This window comes from Natator depressus, chromosome 1 (assembly GCF_965152275.1).
Source record: "Natator depressus isolate rNatDep1 chromosome 1, rNatDep2.hap1, whole genome shotgun sequence".
NCBI lineage: Eukaryota > Metazoa > Chordata > Testudines > Cheloniidae > Natator > Natator depressus.
In genome coordinates this window covers 239230955-239258359 of record NC_134234.1, presented here as the reverse complement: position 1 = coordinate 239258359, position 27405 = coordinate 239230955, and the positions used below count along the sequence as shown (strand labels likewise).

Sequence of the window (27405 nt, the reverse complement as noted above, 5' to 3'; positions counted from 1 at the left end):
CAGTGAGGGCAAAAAAACCTAACCAGCTTCAAGACTGAGCTTGATAAATTTATGGAGGGGATGGTATGATGAGACTGCCTACAATGGTATGTAGCCAGTCGGCAACTGCTAGCAGCAAGTATCTCCATCGGCTGGTGATGGGACACTAGATGGGGAGGGCTCTGAGTTACTACAGAGAATTCTTTCCCAGGTGTCTGAATGATGGGTCTTGCCCACATGCTCAGGGTCTAACTGATCACCATATTGCTACAGGAAGGAATTTTCCTCTGGGTCACATTGACAGTGATCCTAGGGGTTTCTCACCTTCCTCTGCAGAATGGGGCATGGGTCACTTGCAGGTTTAATCTAGTGTAAATGGTGGATTCTCTGTAACTTGAAGTCTTTAAATCATGATTTGAGGATTTCAGTAACTCAGCCAGAGGTTATGGGTTTATAACAGGAGTGAGTGGGCAATGGTCTGGGGCCTGCAATGTGCAGGAGGTCAGACTAGATGATCATGATGGTCCCTTCTGGCCTTAAAGTCTGAGTCATTGAGTCTAAAACCTTCTACCAGGCAGATTAAATGCTAAATTGTACAATCAAAAGTTTACAAATGCAGAAGCATTACATTAGGATTCATGTGCATTTATATCTACCCAATATGCAGTACAAACTGTGGGCAAGCAATCTATTGCTACTGGTACACAACCTTCAGTTTAAGATTTATCTAGTCAGCAAATTTCAACTTAAAATATAGAAAACTATTACAATCACATTTGTGATACTTTGACAATTAAGAGTACGCGATGTGAACACATTAAATGTTATATGTTGCAAAATATTGGTATGCACCATTTTTGCCATAGGAAAACAGCTTAATCATTTTTGGAAAAAAATACTTACCCATGCAAAACTCAGAAAAATCCTCTAATATGTTGTCATTTGGTAGCTTTGACCAATAAACCCCACTTCAAGGTGGGTCATAGTCATAGTCATGCTGCAGTATTTCTAAAACTGCAGAAAATGACACTTGCTCATTTTGAGTACCGTTGTTTCATCTCACCGAGAGGTGTGTGGCAGCACTTGACAGCTCCACATCATACTTCATCTAAACTTAAGTAAAATAAGCTTTAAAATGATATATGATGTGTGTGTATGTTGGGTGGGTATGTTAAACTCCAGAAATCTGATTATTATTTTTTGGAGAATGGCCACATGCCTTTAGTGGTTATCATATCTTCATAATTGACAACGCAGTGGCCATAATCCCTTCACCAGCAGGTATTCTAACACATATGTGGGTGTTGGGTTTGACAGGGCTGTCACTGAAGCAAAGCTCCATCTCACATGGTGGAGGCAGAATCCCAACTAGATGCTTGTTTCATAGCCATACCCGCCAACGCAGCAGGACTTTCAGCAGTTCTGTTCAATTGAGGGCCTTCCTTGACTTCATAGCATGAGTGATTTTAACTTTTATTGATTGATGAAAATTATGCTTACTACTGGTTAATCTTTTTTTTTTTTTTTTTTTTTTTTTTAACCTTTTCTGAAGTTCTTGCATTCGCCTCTCCCAAGAAGTGATGACTGGACAGTTTTCCAAGTATCTGTGTGAGAGTTCAGAAAATTGTTTTCTCTATTCAGCACAATAGACAACACAGTTGAAAAATGTCTTGGATGTAGTCTTTGACAGCACCTAAAGCAACCCACTGCTTTCTTAAAGAAAATGGGTCTGTTGTGAAACCATAATTCATTCCCTCTTTATTTTGCAAAAAGGTTTATTAGCTTATGATTTAAGCAAACCATCTGATCCCGCTGGCACAGCACACTATGTCAGGCCCAGTGTTTTTTTCCTTATAATATGTTTCTGAAGTTAGTTAAACATACTTAAGAAGAGAGGGAAGAGCATCTTCACAAGCAGGCTGGCTAACCTAGTGAGGAGGGCTTTAAACTAGGTTCACCGGGGGAAGGAGACCAAAGCCCTCAGGTAAGTGGGGAAGTGGGATACCGGGAGGAAGCAGGAGCGCACGAGAGGGCAGATCTCCTGCCTCGTACTGAGAAAGAGGGACAATCAGTGAGTTATCTCAAGTGCCTATACACAAATGCAAGAAGCCTAGGAAACAAGCAGGGAGAACTGGAAGTCCTGGAACAGTCAAGGAATTATGATGTGATTGGAATAACAGAGACTTGGTGGGATAGCTCACATGACTGGAGTACTGTCATGGATGGATATAAACTGTTCAGGAAGGACAGGCAGGGCAGAAAAGGTGGGGGAGTTGCACTGTATGTAAGGGAGCAGTATGACTGCTCAGAGCTCAAGTATGAAACTGCAGAAAAACCTGAGTGTCTCTGGATTAAGTTTAGAAGTGTGAGCAACAAGGGTGATGTCGTGGTGGGAGTCTGCTATAGACCACCGGACCAGGGGGATGAAGTGGACGAGGCTTTCTTCCAGCAACTCACGGAAGTTACTAGATCGCAGGCCCTGGTTCTCATGGGAAACTTCAATCACCCTGATATCTGCTGGGAGAGCAATACAGCGGTGCACAGACAATCCAGGAAGTTTTTGGAAAGGGTAGGGGACAATTTCCTGGTGCAAGTGCTGGAGGAACCAACTGGGGCAGAGCTCTTCTTGACCTGTTGCTCACAAACCGGGAAGAATTAGCAGGGGAAGCTAAAGTGGATGGGAACCTGGGAGGCAGCGACCATGCGATGGTTGAGTTCAGGATCCTGACACAGGGAAGAAAAGAGAGCAGCAGAATACGGACCCTGGGACTTCAGAAAAGCAGATTTTGACTCCCTCAGGGAACTGATGGGCAAGATCCCCTGGGAGAATAACATGAGGGGGAAAGGAGTCCAGGAGAGCTGGCTGTATTTTAAAGAATCTTTATGGAGCTTACAGGGACAAACCATCCTGATGTGTAGAAAGAATAGTAAATATGGCAGGCGACCAGCTTGGCTTAACAGTGAAATCCTTGCTGATCTTGAACACAAAAAAGAAGCTTACAAGAAGTGGAAGATTGGACAAATGACCAGGGATGAGTATAAAAATATTGCTCGGGGATGCAGGAATGAAATCAGGAAGGCCAAATCACACCTGGAGTTGCAGCTAGCAAGAGATGTTAAGAGTAACAAGAAGGGTTTCTTCAGGTATGTTGGCAACAAGAAGAAAGTCAAGGAAAGTGTGGGCCCCTTACTGAATGAGGGAGGCAACCTAGTGACAGAGGATGTGGAAAAAGTTAATGTACTCAATGCTTTTTTTGCCTCTGTCTTCACGAACAAGGTCAGCTCCCAGACAACTGCACTGGGCAGCACAGAATGGGGAGGAGGTGACCAGCCCTCTGTGGAGAAAGAAGTGGTTCGGGACTATTTAGAAAAGCTGGACAGGCACAAGTCCATGGGGCCGGATGCGCTGCATCCAAGAGTGCTAAAGGAGTTGGCGGATGTGATTGCAGAGCCATTGGCCATTATCTTTGAAAACTCATGGCGATCCGGGGAAGTCCCGGACGATTGGAAAAAGGCTAATGTAGTGCCCATCTTTTAAAAAGGGAAGGAGGAGGATCCTGGGAATTACAGGCCAGTCAGCCTCACCTCAGTCCCTGGAAAAATCATGGAGCAGGTCCTCAAGGAATCAATTCTGAAGCACTTAGAGGAGAGGAAAGTGATCAGGAACAGTCAGCATGGATTCACCAAGGGCAAATCATGCCTGACTAATCTAATTGCCTTCTATGACGAGATAACTGGCTCTGTGGATGAGGGGAAAGTGGTGGACATGTTGTTCCTTGACTTTAGCAAAGCTTTTGACACGGTCTCCCACAGTATTCTTGCCAGCAAGTTAAGGAAGTATGGGCTGGATGAATGGACTATAAGGTGGATAGAAAGTTGGCTAGATTGTCAGGCTCAACGGGTAGTGATCAATGGCTCCATGTCTAGTTGGCAGCCGGTATCAAGTAGAGTGCCCCAAGGGTCAGTCCTCGGGCTGGTTTTGTTCAATATCTTCATAAATGATCTGGAGGGTGGTGTGGATTGCACCCTCAGCAAGTTTGCAGATGACACTAAACTGGGAGGAGAGGTAGATACGCTGGAGGGTAGGGATAGGATACAGAGGGACCTAGATAAATTGGAGGATTGGTCCAAAAGAAATCTGATGAGGTTCAACAAGGACAAGTGCAGAGTCCTGCACTTACGACGGAAGACCCCATGCACCGCTACAGACTAGGGACCGAATGGCTAGGCAGCAGTTCTGCAGAAAAGGACCTAGGGGTTACAGTGGACGAGAAGCTGGATATGAGTCAACAGTGTGCCCTTGTTGCCAAGAACGCCAATGGCTTTTTGGGATGTATAGGTAGGGGCATTGCCAGCGGATCGAGGGACGTGATCGTTCCCCTCTATTCAGCATTGGTGAGGCCTCATCTGGAGTACTGTGTCCAGTTTTGGGCCCCACACTACAAGAAGGATGTGGAAAAATTGGAAAGAGTCCAGCGGAGGGCAACAAAAATGATTAGGAGACTGGAACACATGACTTATGAGGAGAGGCTGAGGGAACTGGGATTGTTTAGTCTGCGGAAGAGAAGAATGAGGCGGGATTTGATAGCTGCTTTCAACTACCTGAAAGGGGATTCCAAGGAGGATGGATCTAGACTATTCTCAGTGGTAGCAGATGACAGAACAAGGAGTAATGGTCTCAAATTGCAGTGGGGGAGGTTTAGGTTGGATATTAGGAAAAACTTTTTCACTAGGAGGGGGGTGAAACACTGGAATGCGTTACCTAGGGAGGTGGTGGAATCTCCTTCCTTAGAAGTTTTTAAGGTCAGGCTTGACAAAGCCCTGGCTAGGATGATTTAGTTGGGGATTGGTCCTGCTTTGAGCAGGGGGTTGGACTAGATGACCTCCTGAGGTCCCTCCAACCCTGATATTCTATGATTCTAAGTCCCAGCCTCGGCCTGTGCTTTTTCCATGTCTTAACATCTGCTCTTGGAAAGCTTTCTGGGTCCCAAGTAAGTTTACGTGATCCAGGATTCTTTCCTTTCCCTCTGACTGTCTCCCATGCCCTCTCATCAGTTCAATTCAGTGAAAAGTAATGGCAGAAATGTATAGTGCCTATTTAATCTCAATTCTGTTAAAAAAAAAAAATCCGGGGGAGTGGGGCAGCAGATCTGAAAGGACTAGGAGAGCATTCTCTGAGAGATATGAGAGAATGACAGATGGTGAGGAAGTTACTCTTTTCTTCCCTGGCAAATTCTTATCTCACTGCTGACTTCTGATTTGAAGTCCTTTTTGATTTGATGTGAGTTTTCTATTGTAAGTCAGAAGTGAAGGTTTATAACATCTTTTTTGTCTTGTGTCCCATGATGCTTTTCACATTAATCATATGGAAAAAGTGTATTGCTCAATGTGATCAAATTCAGTCACTGAAAATATACCATGTCAGCCTGGAATTTTGGAAAATAAAAACTGTGCTGGATTTGCACAATGCTAATGCTAAGATTGTTGCTAATAGTGGGTACCTACCATCTGTATTCTCCCAAATTCCAGCTCTTCTTATCCTGTCAATAGCATTTGAAATGAATATTGAACATTGATGTCTGTCCCATTGTCCTTTAAATCAAAAACTGAATTCTTTCCTTTTAAAGCAGCAAGATGATAAACCTGGCTCTTTTTAAGGATGCAATATTGCATATTAAAATTTAACTTCTCATGACGTGAAAAGCACTGTATCTGTGCTGTCCTGGCAATATACTACAATGCAGGGATCTGAATTCAGGGCTCAAGCTCAGTCCCGTGCTCATGAGATGGCAGGATCTAAAAGCTGCGTGGACACCTCATCTGAGAAGGGAATGGCATATCTCATTTTCAAATTACCTCTGAGACCTTTGGGTGTATGTCAATAGTCTAAAGAAGGAGCAAGATCTAGTCTTCAGCTAAATGGAGAAAGTTACCCCAATGCAAATTTGAGGGTAGATGTAAATGAAGCAAAAGAAAAATAACAAGACTTCAGGAGAATCTTAGACAACCTGGAGGAAGGCAAATTGGACTCCATGAGTAAGAAGGTGGGGATGACTGAGAAAGCCAGTCCAACTTCAGTGAAGAAAAATGTCTGTTTAGAAGTGAGGAAGACCCGTATAAACCTTGCTATATCCTGAGTTCATACCAAGTTCCTCAAAGTCCATGCTGTAAATATGCAGTATGCTGAATTGTCAGGTGGCTAAATTACATTAGTCAAGTACAGTTCTCCTAGCATTAATGTAAAAAAAATCCTTTGATGATGGATGTATATCACTGGCATAATTCTGAACATCAAATTTATCTTCAACATTTCCTGTTACATAAGTAACTGTATGAGATCTTATGGAAAAAAATCAAAAGTAGCATTAATTATGAATAAATAAATAAAATGAGACACACAAGTTGCCTACAATCCATGCTCCTGTGCCACTCGCTCCAGCACTGGCTCCTGGGATATGCAAGGACTTGGGTGCAGCAAAATTCATGAGTCACCATCTCACTAATATTGTTCTTTCCTGTTTAAGTTTAGTTGAAATATTCCCAATGAAATACCAGAATGTGCATAATTGTGTGTATCTGAGAGAGTAGTATTATAAATGTATTCATCACTGTTTGTCACAGTTGTATCTTTTCTAAGAAAAAGCTGAACATAAAATCACGGAGTGACTATCACTTCTCTTTCTGCACAATGAGAGATGGTGACAGTTCAGTGAACTAGTTCATTAGCACATTATAGTGGCCAGCTGTTTTCCACCTGCCTGAGACATTAGGAGACCTAATTTTCTGTTTGCTTTTCATGAATACAGTAATTTAGCAAAAACATACAATTAAGGGAATTGCCAAATGGAATAGTTCAAAAAGATTAGGAAACTGCGATAATGGAAAGAATTCAATCCTTTCTGGTTACAGAGTTTAGATCTTACTACTCTGCATGAGGAGCCTGGGCCCAGATACAAGCTGCTGGCATCAGTGTACCCTGTTAATAACCCAGATTCGTCATGGATGCTGCAGGCCTACATCGAGCCAGTCCTTGGTGTTAGTTTTGCAGACTTGTAATATGACTAGGAATGGATTGGTGGATGCTGAAAACCTTCTCCCCCTAATTAGGGAAAGGTTTGTTGCCACAAAGATTACATCTTGGCAAGTAGAAGACTGACATAAGCCCTTGTGCTTGTTGAAGTTGGCTATGCACTTGTTTAGTTGAGGTTACTTTTTGTTACTAAAAAGATGGTTTTGTGGTTGGCACACACCCTTTCCCCCTCCCCCAATTAAAAACAAAATGTTTACCCAGATAATTCTGATTGTGGAACCATCCAAAGGAAATGGAAATGTCTGATATGCTATACACCTTGGCTTCCCTTTTTGGGCCTGCTTTTTCCTTTTTCTAGACGTTATCTTCAGTTTCCTTGCTGATGTTTCTTTCTGCTTTTCACCACTACTTACACACTTTTTATTTGCATTTTTTTTAACCACACTACTTTTTCCATTCTATGGAATTTTTCTCTGTCCAGTTTCAAGACAGACAGAGCATCTGATCTGTTTTGCACAAAAATAATTCTCTACCTCAGACAGGAAAAGTCTGGTTTGGATGAATAAAACTGGCTATTTTACGTATGTTAACCAGTTTACAGTGAGTTTCATTTTAACTTTGTGTCACTTAAGGTCTCTTTCATTTTTGTGATCTCTGGGAGAACTCATTTCTGCACATCTTGAGCTAAGAACTGCAGTTTTTATTTGGAAATCAGGTTTATAATATAATGGTTAAGCTCTATGGTGAAAAATGAAACCTTTATCTTTAGAACTAAAATGTTTCTTGAGAATAAATGGTAAAAAAATGGAAATATTTTTTGCACTCAAATACATATGACTAGAGAGAGATGTGCTATACCCTAGCCAAATGGGTCTACCTACATGTATGCATACTGAATTTTCTAGAAACCAGGTTGCTGTTCTTCATACAGTATATCTTTCAGTGCTTGCCTAGTCAGTATCAAGTCTGAATCACCCTTGTAAAGAGATGTTGGTGGGAGCTGAGTTTAATGTAACATCAGGAATTTATTTAAGGGGTGGAGAGGAGGTGTGGTCACTAGTTCAGTGTAATGCAGTTTTTTCAGGTTTAACCCAGACAATATTGTTTACCTATAGGCAGTATTAAGATCTGTATTCTTCTCATTGGAGACACATTTTAAAACACTCGTGTCACTCCTTGCTGAGCCCTCCCTGAGGAGTTGGTTATGACTGGGGGGTTGTTTAGGGCACGCTAAATTGAAGAGTCTGGGTGCAAGAAATCTTCATGCCTCCTGAGATTATTGCAAAATTATTAAAATAATATCTGGTAATGTTTCTGTGTTAGAATACATTAGTACTTGAATGTTTAGTTGTGTTTTAACACCTGTTAATTAACACAATTGTAAATTCTAGCTAAGGTCGGACCCAAACATTTTTTCTAGTGCAGCCGTGAGTAAAACATGACTAGGAAGGAGATCTGTGTAATGTTTACACAAAAATTTACAATCATGTTAGTTCTGAATTTGAATCATTCCCACACTGTCAGACATCACATAGGGCAAGAACAAGCCTCTACCATCCTTGTCTATCCTGGGCTGATTTTCGCATATCCTCTTTGTTGTTAAGTCCCATAAGTTAGCCCTCTCTAATGACTGTTTGATGGAGGGGTTCTTTCATTTGGCCCCATTTATGTGTTCCTCCAGCTGCACAGTGGCACTCCTGCCAGACTGTCTAGCTTCATTCTTAACGCACATCCCACATATTTCTGTCTTCTTTTCCAGGTAACTTTGGAGGTGAGAATTTACTGAATTCCCTGAAAAACCTTGGCATTTATTATAAATTAATTCCATTTAATACCTGGTATTTTCCTCAGACGTTTGCTTCTGAAGGCATTTAGACATCTTTCTATACCTTTGGTGGGATTTCCAGCTTTCACATATATATGTTAAGGCAGAAATAATATTTGAGTTGAAGATTTGTAGTTTGGTCTTTAAATTGTAGATTTTCAATGACCAAATTGTGTGAATCGACATCTGCTAATTAATGTGTTAAAACATAATTAAAAAGTCAAATGTAGGCTCAGCTTATGTATGCAGATCATACTTGCACCTTCTTTCCCTCCCTTTCTCTCCCTTATATGCAGTATACTGTACACATGTATTTACATGCCTGTTACAGACTCTTGGCTCTAATCTCAGTTGTGATGTCCAGTAAATTTCTATTCATCATGTTGTATTGTTTTTTGTTTTTCCTCTTCTCCTCCCCCTTACCTCCCACCTCAAAAAATAAACCAAAACAAAAAACTCTTAGGTAGAGGAGCTGATGATGGCCATGGAGAAAGTGAAGCAAGAACTGGAGTCCATGAAAGCAAAGCTGTCCTCTACCCAGCAGTCTTTAGCTGAGAAGGAGACCCATTTAACCAACCTACGAGCAGAGAGGAGGAAACATTTGGAGGAGGTTCTGGAGATGAAGTGAGTATTTATTTCCGTTCCTTATGCCTGCACTGTATTGACATCCCCTCACTTCTCCTTTTACCTCTGCTTTTGGTGATCTAAAGACAGTTACTAAATTGCACTTCTCTACGGAGAATTACCGTTATCTGTGTTCTCACTCAAAGCTTCAAAGGAACCATCTGATCGGGAGCTGTGTACATGACTTAGGACTAAATTGAGTATTTTCCACTTGGAATGAAATATATATTTTTCCTCCCTTGTCATCCATTTTCTTCCTATACATTGGTGATATTATTTGCATTAGTGCCCAAAGGCCCTAAATCAGAATCATGGCTGCATTGTCTTATGTGCTATATGAATTCTCAGTAAGACATGGGCCCTACTTTGAAGAGCATACAGTCTAACTTAAGACAAGGCACCAGTAAGTGTAGCAATCAGTAGAAGGGAAGGAAAGACAAGGATAAAAGTAAGTACCAAAGTAACAATAATCTCCTGAATCAAAGCACAGCTGCTGTATTGCCAGATGAAGATTTTTTCAAGATCATGTGACTGGTTCATTGGCACTGCTGAAACCTAACTGAAGTTGAGTTTGAACTTGTGTATATTTTTCACTGCCACCCCTCACACAAGGAGTCTTCAATATGGCCAAGCATTGAAGTGTTGGGGACAGGTGAGCGATTAGATTTCTAAGACTTAAATACTTCCTAAATTTTGACCTCCCTTACAGATAAATGGTTATTTAGGGAGGCATGAATCCATTTAGCGCAATGACGGATAGCACTGCCAGCAGTTCATTAAAAACACTTCCAATTGTTTAACCAGCCCTGAAGAGAAGGAATATTTTTATTGGCAGGACTTGCAGTGGTTCCTCCACTGTGGTTTTTTGAGCCATTATTTATTTAGTTAACTTTTCTGTGTTAACCTCTTTCCTTTTTGAAAAAAGAAAAGAAATTATAGAAAAACAGCTCTTACAAAATGGAAAGAGAGGTGGCTCGAGTCTTGAAGCTCTAACTTAAGAGCCCACACTCCCTGTCTTCATATTCAGCTACCTAATACAATCTGACCTAGATCTGGCACTAGGACACTGCAAGACTGCAGTGCTTAAAAAACATACTTTTTATTTTAATAAAACATTTATTGACTTATAAATTTCACTGCTTTGAGAGTTGATGCATTGGGGGATGGGAGGAATAGCTCTTAAGTTGATGTGGGAATCCAAAGCAACTTGAGATACATCCCATATCCAATCTTCTGGCAGCACTCTCTCCTGCCAAATTGCTGCGCCAAACCTTCTCGTTAAAATATATACAATACTCAGTATATCCTGAAATGTTCTTGGAATTGGGTAGCTGTAGTACATTTAATATACCACTCACTTCTTTTAAATGATGACCTATCTTAACTAGTTAGTTATTGTTGGAAAGTTATTGCATAGAGTGAAAGTGAGTCTTATGAACCAAATAAACTGGTAGATCCATTGTGACCTAAGAAGGGAGGAGAGGGGTAGAGAGAAAATTAATGCTGTCAACACATGGACAGAGAGATGGAAAAAGCATTAAAATTGTACATTGAAGTAGTTGAACATGCTGTAGACTTCTTTAGTGTTCCTTAAAGTTCTGTAAAGCTGACAAAGTCATCTAAACCTCAGTATGTTAGAATGCACCCTTACGATAAGCCTCTTTGTTACGGACAAGTCTCTACTGTTGTCTCCCAATCCATAAAATAGTACTTTACGTTTATAAGAAAGAATTGCAGTTTACCCTTTCCTGTTCAACCTTCACAATCCACTGCTTTTGAAGAAAAAGAGTGTGACTGCTGAAAACTGAGAATGGAAAACTTAAAAATACTTCTCAGATAAACTAGAGGGTGTACTGCAGTTTGTAACTCATCTCTTTTGGCTTGAGTGGTTGAAGCAAGGCCACCTTTATTTTTAATTGCCATATTTTTTGAAGGGTTTTCTTGTTTGATATTGTAGTGAATGTGCTACAGAAGTTTTGGAGTGTTTGTTCTATCCCCTCAAGTCAGAGGTATAACTCATCCATAAAAATGTGCTCAGGACTAGACTGATGCATGAAATGTGAGACTAGAATCAGTTATTTTTAAATAGCTTTTGAAAAAGACTCTCTTCTGCTGTTTTCAAGCTATGCCAAGAGTATTTTTAAATATAATACTTCAGTATAGAATTTGTACTTCCTCAACTCAACTTTTATTGAGTAAATAGGAAGTTTTATACTATAATCCACCTGGTTTTGGTATTCTTAAGCACAAGCTATAGTTGTTTGCTAATTGTACAAGAATTCATTAAGGGATCTAAGTATGGATTTGAGTATGTGTGCCTCATACAGATGACTTAAACACTAACTTTTGGCTATAGCGACAACCTTCAAAGTGGAAAAGATAAGTATGTTAGACAGTCTGTTACAGAGATAATATGCATTTACAAAATTGTTACTGAAAGTAGAATTTTTTTTTATTCAATGGACTATAGTAGTTTTGAGTGAGTCATTCTACACTATTGAGGGAATAATACAGTATGCTTATTAGAATACACCTCTACCACAATATGAACTGCTGCAAAGGTGGAATTCTAGTCTCTAGAGAAAATGATTCTCTCATATACCCTTGTTCATCTGACTCTGGGATTTACATTTTGTTTTTACTCATTATAGAGGAAGCTGGTAGGGATTCCTATATTTAGGTTGCCTAACATTTTCCATTATAAAAGGTACTAGTGACCTTTTTGAGAAACTCTGACACCTCCAGTGTTTGCAGCAGGTCTTTAAAAATTGGCAGGGAGAAAGCCTTTGGGCCAGTGAAATGCCAATTTTTTGTCCTATTAAATTCTGTTCAGTCTTGGGTTATAAATTGTTGAAGATTGCAATTTCCCTTCTGTTCTGTGCATTGTCATCAATATTTTGGCAACATGCAAAAATAACTGAACACAAACAGTCTAATCTAAGGCTGGGCCCATGCCAGTGCCAAAGCAGCAGCACTGAGAAACCTGGTAACAGACAGCCATACTGCTGATGGAACAGCATTGGGACGTCGGGGGGAAAAGAAATCAGACTAGGCTCCCCTGGATTCAGCAAAAGGTCCCATTAGCCTCTCTTGCCCCATTCTCTGGGGGATTATATGCGGCAGGAATTTCCCTCCACATACATACATCCCTACTGGAGGAAAGAGAGCCAAGGCAAGAGTTTCCCTCCTGCTGCCCTTCCAGATTCAGAACATGGCCTCAGCAGCCCATCTCCCACCCCATCCCACAAGATAACAGCTTTCTGCTGTAGGCAGTTAATGTATATAGTCCCGTAACTCAAGTGATATAAAACTCTGTGATACAATGCCAAAGTTTCTTATTTCAGGCCCTGATGATTATAATGGTTAATGGGGCAGTTGTTACAGCTGCACGTAATAGAACATGTTTTTACTTTTTTCTTTAAAAAAATAAAAAAAACCCCACACAGCTAACCACCACCTAGGGCATTATATACAAAATCTGTTCTGAAAGGACATCTTTTAGATCATAAAATCAAACACTCAGAAGTTCGGAAATGCCATTATTTAGGTTGCTCATGCAACCTTAGTTCAACCCCCTTGTGTGTATGCATTATGATATTATCTTTAATTACACCAAATACATACTTTTTTTCCACAAAAAGAACAGGAGTACTTGTGTCACCTTAGAGACTAACAAATTTATTAGAGCATAAGCTTTCGTGGGCTACAGCCCACTTCGTCGGATGCATAGAATGGAACATATAGTTAGATAGATAGATAGATATACACACACACATACAGATAAGTTGGAAGTTACCATACAAACTGTGAGAGGCTAATTAGATAAGTATCCTCACACCTTCTTGTCAACTGTCTAAATGGGCCATCTTGATTATCACTACAAAAGTTTTTTTTTCTCCTGCTGATAATAGCTCATCTTAACTAATTAGCCTCTCACAGTTTGTATGGTAACTTCCAACTTATCTGTGTGTGTGTGTGTGTGTGTGTGTGTGTGTATATATATATATATATATATCTTACTATATGTTCCATTCTATGCATCCGATGAAGTGAGCTGTAGCTCACGAAAGCTTATGCTCAAATAAATGTGTTAGTCTCTAAGGTGCCACAAGTACTCCTTTTCTTTTTGCAGATACAGACTAACACGGCTGCTACTCTGAAATCTGTCATAATGCAGGTGAATGCACATGAGAGGACTCTCTTCTAGCCCTGCTGCAGAATTCCTGTGTGATGCTATGCAAGTCATTTAAACCAAAAATTTTGGCAGATGGCCACTAATTGTATGTGCTCATTTTCTAAGTACCCAATTTGAGACACCTGGGACCTGATTTGCAGAAGTGCTGAGCACTCACAACTGACACAAAAGTCAGTGGGAACTGTGTGCGCTCAGTATTTCTGTCAGTAAGGCAGTGTTGTCTGGAGGTCTGAGCATAGGGCTGGGAGTCAAGAAGGTCCTGAGTTCTAATTCTGGCGCTCTTACTGATTCATTGTGTAGCATCAGGCAAGTCTCTTGTCTCAGTTTCCCCATTTGAATATTATGATGATGATGATTTCTTATCTCACTGTGGAGATAAATTCATTAATATTTATGGGGCACTCTCACACTATAGATGACAAATGCTCTAGAAAAGAAATGAATAATTCTGTATTCACTGCAGCGTTTGGGTGGCATGGAGTAAATAAAGGTAGGTTCCACAAAGAATAATGAGCCTCAAAGAAATATTGAGCAGCAGCCTCATTACCCAAGCACTGTCCAGCCTGTCCACTGAATGAGGCAGGGGTCCTATGGAAAAATATGATATAATTCTGTAATTAAGGATATGATTCTGTCACGGAGGTCACAGATTCCATGATTTTCCAGGATCACCGTGACTTCTGGGGCAGGGCTGAAGCAGCTGTCACCCCTGGGGCTGCCAGAGCAGCGGCCCCCAGAACAGCTGACTGGTGGCCAGGCCGAGGGCCGTGGAATAGTAGCCGCCGGAACAGCTGGCCGGCGGTCATCCCCAGGCCCGCCAGAACAGTGTTCCCCGGAACAGCTGGCCAGCTGCCAGCCCTGGGGCCACTAGAGTGGAGGCGGAACAGCCAGAGCAGCAGTCCCCAGCCAGTTGGTGCAGCGCTGGGGTTGGGTCAGCCTGTCTGGGCCTAGAGCAGCAGCAGTCAGGAGCAGTGGCAGGGCTGGAGCAGCTGCAAGCCTTGGCACCACACTGTTTGCTCCTCTTCCCCCCTCCGCCCCCACGGGTATTTTTTGTAAAAGTCAGGGACAGGTCATAGGCTTTTTTTTTTTTTTTTTTTTTTTTTTTGAATTTTTGTTTATTCCCATGACCTGTCCCTGACTTTTACTAAAAATACCAGTGACAGAATCTTAACCTTAATCATAATGCATATGCCTAAGGGAGCAGAATTAAGGTTGTATAGGAAGGCTAAATTCTAGCATTTCTTAACTTTCAAGTGGTTGACTGCAACTTAAATGTTCTTCTTCGAGTGCTTGCACATGTCCATTCCACTGTAGGTGTGTATGTGCCCCAAGCACAGTCTCTGGAAATTTTTCCCTCAGTGGTACCTATCGGGTCAGTTCTGGCACCCTGGGGTGCTGTATGCTCATAGCACCGGAATAAAGGGCTCAGTTCCTTCTTACCATCCATGATGGTCACTAGAACTGCTGTCCTTGCTGCGGCAAACTGTTCTCAGTGGTCTTCATTGTTCTTCATTCCTTCATATTGTGTATAGTTGCAGTGTAAATAGGTATTTCTTTAGTTAGATAAGTTTAACTTAACTTGGCACTTCTCTGTCAGTTAGCAGAGTTTTGTCCATTTCCAGTGCCGAGGCATGCCTTGGTCTCCGGGCTTCAAGCCCTATGCCTCCTGCAACAAGGCTCAGTCTTTGAGTAACCTGCACTCTCATTGCCTAAAGTGTTTAGGTGAGGCTCACATAGGGGATCACTGTCAGATCTGCCACAAGTTTAAGAGGACCAAGAGGCAAGGTTAAAGTTCCTATTGATGGAAGCGGCACTCAGATCTTCCTCCGAACCGAGCAGGTCGAACTCAGCACTGATTACCTCAGGGTTGGTGCGGAGCACTTCTCTCGCCGTGCAGGAGTCCCGGCACCATTCACCATCCCCGGTGCCAAGAAAGAAGCATAAGAAGCAGCTGGCAGAGCAGAGTGCTACTCAAGTCAAGCAACTCTTCTGCCTTGTCATCACAGGCGGCCCCATTGATCCTGGTCTGTTCTCGGGCACGGTTGAGTCTGGTCCCGGATGAGCCATCAGCACCAGAGTGAGAGCTCAGCACCAGCGCTTTCACAGTGCCGTCCACTCCAGAGGCGTTTGCCGTGGACAGAGACCTGCTGGCATTCTCAGTACCCCTGTCACTGGCAGTACAAGAGTTGGCCGCCTCGGTGCTAGTGGGCAGGACAGAGCACATCACCCCTAGCTGCCATCCAGTTCTGCACCCCACAGTACTGTCCAGAGGGAAATGGTCCTTGCTGGCCCTGGTGCAAGATTCCCCGCCCTGGCACCAATAGAAACCGCACCTCCATGGTCCCCAAAGGAGGCTCATCATCTGAGTCGGAGATTGGGTTGTACTCCTCTTGTCCAAGGAGTTGCCTTTGTTATCCCTCCAGTCAGCCCTACCCCTCCGTGGACCCAGACACAGGAGTACCATCAAGTGCTTGGCTCAGTGGTCACTAATCTATGCCAATCCTCTTGGAACCCGTGGCTCTTTTGGAACCTGTGGGGATTCCACCCAGGCCAGGACCCCACTCAACACGCTGTTAGTCTGTGGCCTCTGAGAAAAAGGCACCTCCATCCCATTGGTACCGACCTTCATGATCCAGATCTGCTGGATCCTGTCCACACAGAAGATAAAGGAGGAGGGCCACCTGCCAGTGCAGGCCGCCTCCTTCCCAGACAAGGTGGTGTGGCAGGCATGTCACTCTCTCAAGACGACTTCAAAGCCCACCAGGTGCTGCTAAAGATGTTGGTTTCGAACTTAAGCTTGCAAGGTGAGGAAGTAAAAGAATCCTCCCATAGCCTGGTCAACATCCTGGCCGTTGCAGGCCCATCAAAAGTGGCCTTACCTCTCAATGAGGCCATTATGGATCCTGTGAAAGTCCTGTGGCAAACCCCCGCCTCCCTTCACCACCACCTCAAAAAGAGCCCAAAGGTAGTACTTTGTGCCCGCCCAGGGTTATGAGTTCATATATTCTCATCCCCACCCGGGGTCCCTGGTGGTCTCTGTGGCCAGTGAAAGGGAGAGGCAGGGCCTACAAGGAGTGACACCTAAAGCAAAAGACTCCAAAAACTGGATCGTTTTGGTAGAAAGGTTTATTCTACTGGTGGACTACAGCTCAGGATTGCCAACCAGCAGGTGTTGCTGGGCAGATGACTTCAGTGTGTGGGACTCCATGTTGAAGTTCAAAGACTCACTCCCCCAAGAGTCCAGGCAGGAGTTCCTCTCACTGGTGGAGAAGGGGAAGGTAATAGTCAGAGCCTCCTTGCAGGCAGCCCTGAATGTGGTGGACTCGGCGCCCAGGTCCATGGCCTCCACAGTCGCCACTCATAGGAGCTCATGGCTACAGTCCTCTGGTCTCCCGACAGAGGTTCAGCAATCCCTTCAGGACCTCCCCTTCAAATGGGCTTTGCTCTTTTTGGAGCAGATGGATGTAACGCTCCATGTGCTGAAGGTCTACAGAGCTACCTTTAAGTCCCCAAAGGAGGCTCATGGGGACTATATAGCCCAGCAACTTTGAGAAAGTATGACAGGCCTCAGCAATCCTCCCGGTTCTCTGTTCCATCATCCCATCAGGACTTTGAGGAGATAGAGCAGAGTTTTTTTAAGTGCAGATATCCACTCCCATCTGCCTCTGTGCAAGAATCTGCTCTGCCCAAACACCCAGGGGGCTTGAAACAGACCTTTTGATGACATGCCTGAGGGCATTATACCAGTTCCTGTGCCAGATCCCAGGTCCCCTTTATTTTCAGCCCACCTGTCCCACTTCAGCACAGCGTGTTCTCATTTCACCACAGACTGTTGGGTACGGAACACCATAGAAAAGGGCTATATGCTCCAATTTATTTCTACCCACCCTCCTTCCCATCCCTCTTCAGGGACCCTTCTCATGAGCATCTTCTAGTTCAGGAGGTACAAGACCTCCTCCAAGTAGGAGCTGTGGAAGAGGTTCCACAGGATTTAAGAGGGAGGGAGTTTTACTACCGCTATTTCCTAATTCTGAAAGCCAAGGGCAGTCTCAGGCCTATTCTAGACCTGGGCTGACTCAACAGCTACCTCAAGATACTGAAGTTAAGCATGGTCCATTGGCTTCCATTATCCCCTCCCGGGATGCCAGGGACTGGTATGCCACCGTCAATTTAGAGGACACCAATCTTCACATTTCCATCTTCTAAGGCCACAAAAGGTATCTGAGGTTTGTCATGAACCAGGCCCACTACCAATTCGCAGTTCTCCCGTTCCGCCAGTCGGCAGCCCCGCAGGTGTTTACAAAGTCATGGCGATAGCGGCAGACCTTTCTGAGAAGACGGTTGGGGTGCTAGTCTACCTGTACCTGGACAACTGACTGGTCCAAGGCTCAGGTAGAGTCCAGCATCCACCTCATACAGTTGACTTTCCAGGCCCTGGGACTGCTAATAAACGAGCAGAAGTCTATCCTCACTCCAGTGCAGAGGATAGAGTTTATCGGAGCAGTGCTCAACTCCACCCAAGCCCAGGCCTTCCTCCCAGAAGGCTGTTTTCATGCTATCATGTCACTAACAACACATGTCAAGAACCACCCCATTACGACAGCATATTTCTGTCTGAAACTTTTAGGTCACCTGGCCTCATGCACATACGTGGTGCAGGATGCAAGGCTATGCCTCAGGCCCCTTCAGGCTTGGTTGGCCTCCGTTTACTCACCAAACCACTACCATCTAGACTCAATTTAGTCTAAGAATAAATAGAGGACTTCAGTCTTCAAATTGGTTCCTTCTGTTAGTACTGAAAACTAAATTAACTGATTTTTTTAATAAAGTTTTTTGTTTTCGTTTTTTTTGGTGGGGTATGGGTTTGTTTGTTTAATGCATGCATTATGAATGGAGTGTGTTGGACTTGATTTTGGATTCTTTAGCATTTGTTCATTTAAGCAAACTCTACTTTAATATTTGAACATGAGTCTTCCTTGTTTTGAGTTATTTCTATTAAGTTCCCATGGCATCTAAAGGATCATGTCTGTTTGGGTTATTTAAAGGTTTTTTAATTAGTGCAGTTACCTTGCTGATCTGATGAGAATTGATCTGTGTCATTTTTACATCTGATCCCATGAGAATTAATCTCAGTCATTTTCTTGTTGGTTTCCATCTAAGTGAGCATGTGTGTGTGCGCGTGTGTAAGCTAGGAAGCTGATGAATAAATGTATTTGTGAACTTATGTACATTATATATAATAAAATGATGTAATATACACACATATTATACCTTATTAACTTTACAACCAGCTGGGATGTATATCTGATTACAAGATGTTTAGACACTTTGACCAAGGCTTGTTAGCCGCTCAAAAGCTGCCACTCTGCTTTAAGATTCTTGGAAATTAAAGATGTCAGTTTTATTGGTAACGGTCACTGTGAAAAGTATTCATTGTACTTTTCACTGATATGCGCTTTATTCCTCCAGAGCAATAGAGAAAATGAATTCTTTACTGCAGGAGAGGCTTGCAAGCGATCTACATATGTCAACAATTGTGGGTGTAGAATGCAGTCACTTCACATTCTCTTCCTATTCCATATAGCAGTATTGTTTTAACATGACATCTACAATGTGTAACTTCCAGTGCCAAGCAAAAATCCTCCATCCCAGTATACTGGGATATACGTTAGATGGGCCACTTGGCACTTAATGCCCTGACAAGTCTTTACAAAACAATGGTAGCTATCACTTCATCTGTAATTACTTTGTTTAATTTTAAATAAGCCAGAATCCTACAAGGGGCCGTGTGTGTCTGTGGAAACTACTGTTTGGGACAGACTTGAATAACCATATCTACCTGCATCTATTTCTGGTTTCCCTCGTAGTCTTAGGGCTTGTCTACACTTGAAATGCTACAGCAGCACAGCTGCAGTAGCACGTCGGTGTAGACACTACCGACACCAACAGGAGGGGTTCTCCCATCAGTGTAGGTAATCCACCTCCCTAAGAGGTGGTAGCTTAGGTCAACAGAGGAATTCTTCCATAGACCTGGCACTGTCTACACTGAGGTTTAGGTCATCTTAACTACATCACACAGGGATGTGGATTTTTCACACTCCGAGCAACGTAGCTGGGTTGACATAACTTTTTAATGTAGAACAGGCCCTAGTTTTCTGACTGAAAATGTCTCTTATGGAAGGGAGTCCACTTGGTGAAAATGACACACACAGGATATTGCTACTGCATTTTGTCTCCTTTAATTTTCTAGTATAAAATGTATACACTGTTTTTTTCTTTGGAAGTTATTATCCTATTAGATTTTGACACTTGAACTGTAAACATTTTAATTGCAAAGTCCTGAAATATGAAAAGTTGTCCCTTTCCTAATTGCAGACAGCATGTTCATTGAGGTCAGATCAGTGGCAATATCGTAATTGTGGAAATGCTGAGTCTCTCAGAATGAATTTCTCAGAATCATAGACAAACAAAGAATGTGTGTTGTGTTCACCTGCTGTGTGTCTTTGTATATATACCCGGTATGTATGGATTTTGCATGTTTTCTGGCATTAGTGGTTTCTGGAGGTTACTTTTGCAACCCAAAAAAACCCAGTTCTGCAACCTAGTCTGAACTCCTCAATTCTCATTACTGTTTTAAATGTGTTATTAAAAGGTCTCATTTGAAAACCCTATCTATATTTTTCCTTGTGTTTTTTGTTTGGGGGCTCTGACATTGTTTACTTCCGTTGCTTTTCTACGCTGTTAGATTCAGCCTCCAAGCACTCTCTAAAGATGCTCAGCACAATGTCATCACTGTGGACAGTTTACCACTTTGTCTCCAGCAAAATAAATATTGGCATATGGTGGAGAATGATTGTGGTGTTAATATCAACAGTAAGAGGTTCCTGGACCCTAGAACAGGTGAAATGATGATTAACCCGGTTGTGGCAATAGCACAAAATTCTCTTAATCGAATGATTTGACGTAAGCCAACTGTATTGTGAATTTTGGTCTCTAAAGTTCACAGTAAGGGTGATCTGTGAAGCAATTAAATGGTATCTGTAATGAATTGTGTAAGTACGGTTCCACCTCACATGTTCCTAGATAGAAAGAGGGCTATTTGTCTTTACCACATTTATCTTTAACTGCCAGAAAGTTATTCTTACCTTCTACAGATTGTTTTTGTTTGTTTGTTTTTTATAGTTCACCTTCCTTTAAAAGGTTTTTGTTCCAAGGCTTCTTCAGATACTAAAATCCTGGCACTATGGCTCACAGTTCCATTCTGTCTCATGATAAACACCACCATATCTCATTATATCTTGAACTCCATGGTCGCTGAGAACAGCCTTATAGAGAGAATACACTGTACTATCTAAATGAGCCATGACAAGACTGGGAGCAAGACCAACTGCTGAAAAGTGCACCAGGTGGTGTTAAAGGGGTTTGTTCCACTCAGTAATTGCTCAGTCTGTTAATGTTGTAGGGAGGAGTTGGGAAAGGAGGTTCTTTCAGCCGTTAACTTCCTGAGAATTTAGTTACACTGTGCTCTTGTCTCCATGCTATTCCATTGAAGATTTTTTTTTCTGGCTCTGTTTTCCAGGGGCTGAGTTCAGTGTGACTGATCCCTTCAGTAGCTCCTGGACCCAGGTTTCTAGAAAGACAATTCAATGTAACTTGACTGCTTTTAAGTCACAATATGAAAAGAGAGTGCACAACCTCTGCCTTGAGAATAAAAACCCTGTTGTAATATTTTAATCTGATTTTTATATTTATTTATTTATTTGTTTATTTGTTTTAAGTGAGGGAAGATGACCTGGTCAGAAAGCTTCTTAGCTAGAATAGATGTCTGTGTTTCAGTTAGGTCTAGCCTACCTTGTGGTCTTTTTTCCTTTCATATTATTACAGAATGCTCATAGAAATTCTCTTGAAAATTTTCATCTGTTGAAAAACATTTATGCATGTGTACAAAGAGCTGGAATATTGTTGTCCACTGTTCCTGGAGATTTACATAGTGCTACTGTGCATGAACGATTGTCCCTCTTCTCTTTCCCTGGGAATCCATGTGTGCAGGTGAGCTTTAGGGTAGGTGCAGTACTGCATAACATCTGGAGGGTCATTAGTGCCCAATCTCTCTTACTGCTCAGAATGGAGTTGGTTTGGCAAATCTTCACTTTTGTCACAGAAAGAGAGGAATCAGTTTTTCTGGAGATGGTTAGTCAAATTGTTTTATGTTGGTTTATCAAAAGAATGAAAGAAAAGTCAGTGTTATTCTGACTGACATTGAATAACATAGATTGTATGTGACACAGTCCTAAAATAAGCCAATCTGCTCCTTTCTCCCTGTTTTTTCTGAATCTTCTTCATTTAGCACTGAACATTATTATACTCTCACAGTCTCTGTAATCAGACACATTAAGTAGTTCTGTTAGAAGTGAGGCATTTTTAATTATTTTCTTCACACACCTGTGCTTTTTGTTTTGTTTTCAAAACAGAAGTTATTTTTGGCTCTGTACTGATACTGATAGTATGTTCCCTAAACTGGACATTTCAGTCACATCATTGGCCCCAATGCCATCTATAATCCCATAATATTTTGGTGTTTCCAGGGGTCTTGCTGAATCAAATCAAGCACTTTTGATTTTCTGTTGAAGTCAAAAGAATCGTAGGTTCCTCTCTGTGTTTTTTTTCCTCCTTGATAAACGTGCACTGTAAATATTGGTTCGTATAAATCAACTCTTAGAGCACGGCATATTTCATTAAATACAGCCAAACTGTGGGTTACTTAAAGTTCCAAGTGAAAATATTATGGTATCTCATTGCATATATTGTAGATTTAATGTAGTGTGAACAATAGTAGCTTTGAGCCATTGTAAATCCCATGCGGACATCATCAACATGGTTCAAAATACAAGGAGAGAAATCCCAAAGGTTGTATGTGCTCATATGGCTGCTGTGCATATGTAAGTCATTCTTTCTTTCATTATTTTTAAAATAGCAATGTGGTATTTTGGAAGAGAAAGGGTATAAGGAAGAGCCTAACACCATCTGAGTTTTGGAGCTGGTCTGAAATTCCTTTTTCCATAGCTGTGGGGTCAGTTTGCAATAATAATAGAAATAACCTCTGAGCCAAGTGGTTTTCCCTTGAATCTTGGAGGATGAGTTGCAGCAACTCGACAGCAGATGCAGTGGCTAAAGTATTGGGGAGATCTTCCAAACTGTCCTCACTTCCCGTGACCTGTGCCCTCACTTTGCATGGGAATCTGGGGTATATCTCTGGGGGGAGTTTTGCCAACGGGAAAATCACTATTAGATAGATTTATTAAAACTAAAACAAACAAAAACCAACCTGCAGGTCCATGGAATATTTGAGAAATCTCCTTTTTAAATTTTCTTTTTTTCCTGGTAGAGGTTACTTCAGGAGAGTGAGGCTTTTGGGGGTGGAATATCTGTATGTGAGAGCATGTGCCAGAGTTCAGTCCATGAGAGCTGATCAAACCAGGTTATACAGGAACCATAAGAGAACACATTAGACACAATACAAAAAATCATCCTTTCACATACAAGCTGATTGCATGCAAGATTCCATACAAGCCGCCTTCTCCTCCCCCAATCCAATTTGTAGCAGTACACTATTATGTGAATTATAAAGATGGGGAGGTGTTATCTTTCATATTGTCCCACCAATAGAAGCAGGATACTATACTAGATTGTCCAATGCTCTGATGCAGCATGACAATTCCTGTGTTCCTAAATCTGTCTTCCAGATGCCTTCTTCTGACATTCTGCGTAGCTTATAGTTTTGGCTTTCCATAAACCAGTAGCTGATTTTCTACCTAGCATGTAATTTACAGGTTTATCGTAGAGGATCTGTGTCTAAAATTCATATTAAGATGTCTTTTTAATTTAGTCTCAACAAAATCAGTAAAACCTTTTTGAGCCACTTGATTCCTATGGTCACAGTTCTTTTTCTGTTGACACTGATTTTTGCTTGTAGAGGTACTGAAACTTTGGGTTCGAGTATCAATCCACTTTGCATGTAGTTTATATAAGAATAAGGGAAGTTCTTTTTATTGTGAAAGGTCCGAATTATTCAATCCATTGGTTCTAGAGATCTGCAGAACTTGCATATATGGAGGCACCCCATGTGCTTCTATCCCTCAATTGTTAACAGGTTTTAACATACATTTAGTTTTTGTGATCTTGTAAAAATGAAGAGGCCCTCTTTTGTTATTTGCAGGAGGCCTCCTATGACCTTCGGCTAGTTATGGTCTCTACTAAACAACATCAGAAAATTATGTAGTTCTAATAATAATAATAATAATTATATTTTGCACTTTTAGAGTCCTTCATCTGAATATCTTAAGGTATTTTATAAAGGTGGGTAAATATTATTCTCATTCTACAAATGAGTAAGCTGAGACCAGAGAGGTAAAGTGACTCATCCACTCAAGGCCACATGGCAAGTCAGGAAAAGTTCAGGAATAGGACCTCAGTTGCATTCCCCAATCAAACTATTGCATTGTTGTCGGCTTCTAACACTTGGAGTAATTTCTCCAAACTGACTTGGTAAATGTGCTCCAGAAGTGTCTTGGAGGTTATATGTTCTAGATCAGTGGTTCTCAAAGCCGGTCCTCTGCTTGTTCAGGGAAAGCCCCTGGCGGGCCGGACCGGTTTGTTTACCTGCCACGTCCGCAGGTTCGGCCGATCGTGGCTCCCACTGGCCACGGTTCGCCGCTCCAGGCCAATGGGGGCTGCGGGAAGCAGCGCAGGCCAAGGGATGTGCTGGCCGCCCTTCCCACAGCCCCCATTGGCCTGGAACGGCGAACCGCGGCCAGTGGGAGCCACGATCGGCCGAACCTGCGGACGCGGCAGGTAAACAAACCGGTCCGGCCCGCCAGGGGCTTTCCCTGAACAAGCGGCGGACCAGCTTTGAGAACCACTGTTCTAGATCATTGGCTCCCAGGACTTGCCTTCCACCCCCCAGTTTTTACTGCATTAAGACTGGGTTGTTTGGTTCTAACAGTCTTTACAGTTTTCAGACCTTTAAAATTAACATCTAGAAAGCTAAGAACAGAGTCCAAAAGAAGTGACTATTTAAGATTTTTTGAAGAATCCAGAATTCCCATTACAGTCTTACAGTAACCTATACACGTCCATGCTAAACAGTTATCTAAACTAACATGTTTACATTTTAATGGGCCCAATATGTCTAGGTGCCATATATAATACACCACAGAATGCTTTTCAACATCTTCTGGTCATTCCTAGTTTGAAAATCATTCTGTTTCTGTTCAGTCACCTATTCAGTTATTCTCTCTGTGCAATCCACTTTTTGTTTTCTTTGAAAATAGAACCCTATCTAGTCCGAAAGAAGAAAGTATGTTAGACAGTGGGAGATAGGCATTGTGGTGCAGCCCATGCAGTAACCTCTGAATTGTAACAAAGTGAGCCCGGCTATAGGTTAGACATGTGTCATGAATTATGTTCTAATTGAATGCTATACGTTTCGCTACCTCTAGTGAACAATCACAGGAATGATTATATTATTGAAAAATATTTACTCATTTTTCTAAACTATATAATTTGGTGTTTTTTGTCTGAAGGGAAAGGTCAGATGGCCTCTTTTCACTACATTTGCCACAGGATTTATTTTCTTTTTAACAGGAATGCACTTCCTGCTGGTTGTAACTGCTGTTCTGTAGTGCTTCATCAGAAGCCCTGTCTTCATTAGACCACAGAAAGAAGCAGGGGCCTTGTAGGCTGAAGCATTTGTGCTCAAGAGTGTGACTATATATCTCATTCTGGTTTCCATCCTGCAGTTAGTGTTGCAAACTGCCCCTTATGCCCCACAGACTGATTAGCTTGACCTCTGGTCTCAACCAGCAGAGCTGCTTATGAAAAACAGCCAACATAGGAGGAAGAAGTGCTGTGCTGACCCTGTGACCCTCTAGCCTCTGGGGATGGCAGTCAGTTTGAATATGTATACTCTGCACACAGAGAAGTTGGGTGATTGTTTACAGAAGTGATTTGCAATTATCATTTATTTATCGGTCCACTCCTGTTCATCACATCTGTCATAAGGCACTACTCTGGCTTTTTTTTTTTATTTTTTCCTTGAACTTTCTACCTGATCCACAGTTTGACTCAAGACAAGTTTTATTTCTCCACCCTATAATCAGTGGCCCATGTGCCGGTCCCTGGCTTACTATATTTCTCAAACTTTATAGCATTGCTGCTGCTTTTGTCTTGACTCTTCAGCTTTTCATTTGATTTCTGTTTGAAGAGGGCATATATTCTATTCTCTTGCCATCCCTCCACAACAAAATCCCTTTCTGCTTTAGCGCACAAATATTTTTCATCTTAGGTTGGAATTCCATTTATTTATATAATGCATATTTGTAATCCACATTCTTCTTTCACCCAAGAGGCAGTGCAGAATATGAATTTTCCCCAGCTTTGTAGGGTGTATACTTTCAAACAGATATTTAAGAATATAAAAACTGTTGTATAAATAAGATACATGTCTCTCTTTCTCACCCTCCTCCCACAAATTACATTCTCGTACAGGCTCTTCTAAATCTTAGTTTCCACCTCTAGTAAATGTCCATATATACAATTCAGAATGCTCACATCCTCAGTTCTTTGCTCTAAAAAGAGAGCAGCAGTATGCATTGTTTCTTTGCTAAGTTGGTCTTTCAGACTTGCCTTACCTTGGTGTTTGTGAGGTTCACAGTATTACTGAGGGCCTTGGCATAGAGATTACAAAAAGAGATTAATTTAGCCAGTGGCATGTTAATTTAAAACAAAAACAAAACCAATTTTTGTGCATTGCCTTGATAAATGTGGAGCTGTTTTTGGACTACAGTTTCATAGCTGTTGTAGCAAATGAGGCTTGAAACAAATTGGCAAACTAGAAGTGTCCAAAGTACAGTGGTGCAGTGTGCTTTCTCATTCCCAGCCCTCAAGATCCCAGCAAAGATTGCAAATTAAACAAACTCAAAATTAATCAGATCTACAATCAAATAAAATACAATCATTAAGGCTTTCGTAGACCACAAAGGGGCAATTGTGTAATTGTGAGAGTGGTGCTGGAGAGGGCTTTTTTTGTGTTCCAAAGGAAAATCAACAGCAAGGTGTCAAAGAGAAAAATGAAACCCTGCAGGTGAAGCTGTCTTTGGAGCCAAAAGAAACCAGCATTTTATGCAGAACTGCTAGTGAATGATTGGAGAACGAAAAGGGTGTTTGGCACTGAGCTTTAGAATGTGTCAGCTTTTCACTTGGCCCAAACAGAAAGAGGCTTTGGATTGCAGATACTGTTAATCGAGTAGCTCTGTACTTGTGAACAACCACTTCAAGCAGCCTCACACCAACTCTTTGCCCCAGTGGTCTCAACCACCATAGTTTTCACCTCCTTTACAACATGTAGTGTGGGAGTAGCACTTCCTTAGTGTGGGAAATTGAGAAGTAAAGTACAGTCAACAGTGCCTAGAAACAGCCTAGCTGACAGGAGACTTTTTTATATTCTCCTCCCTCTTGGGAGATATGGTGGAGCAAATGAATCTCTGGTGTATGCGGGTGCAACTCGATGGACTTAAGTGCAGCTATTTCCATTTATACCAGGACTGGATTTTATCCAGTATTCCTTTGCACAAACAGATGTATTCATTCATTATGCAACTCAGATAGACCTGAGAGAGAGAAGATCCTCCTGTGTACTGAAGCTGAGCCAGCGGACCTTTAACACAATTAACAAAGAGGTAGTTTTAGGTTCAA

The 27405-nt window shown here is 41.9% G+C and overlaps 1 protein-coding gene across 10 annotated transcripts in view; it reads left to right on the top strand.

Annotated features, from left to right (window-relative positions):
* ERC1 (ELKS/RAB6-interacting/CAST family member 1) overlaps positions 1-27405 on the top strand; it is a 553011-nt gene that overhangs the window by 358490 nt on the left and 167116 nt on the right. For all 10 annotated transcript variants that reach the window (XM_074938919.1, XM_074938886.1, XM_074938901.1 and 7 more), the window contains one exon: positions 9298-9458. In XM_074938919.1, the coding sequence (XP_074795020.1) occupies positions 9298-9458 (161 nt within the window). The remainder of the gene's footprint in view (positions 1-9297; positions 9459-27405) is intronic.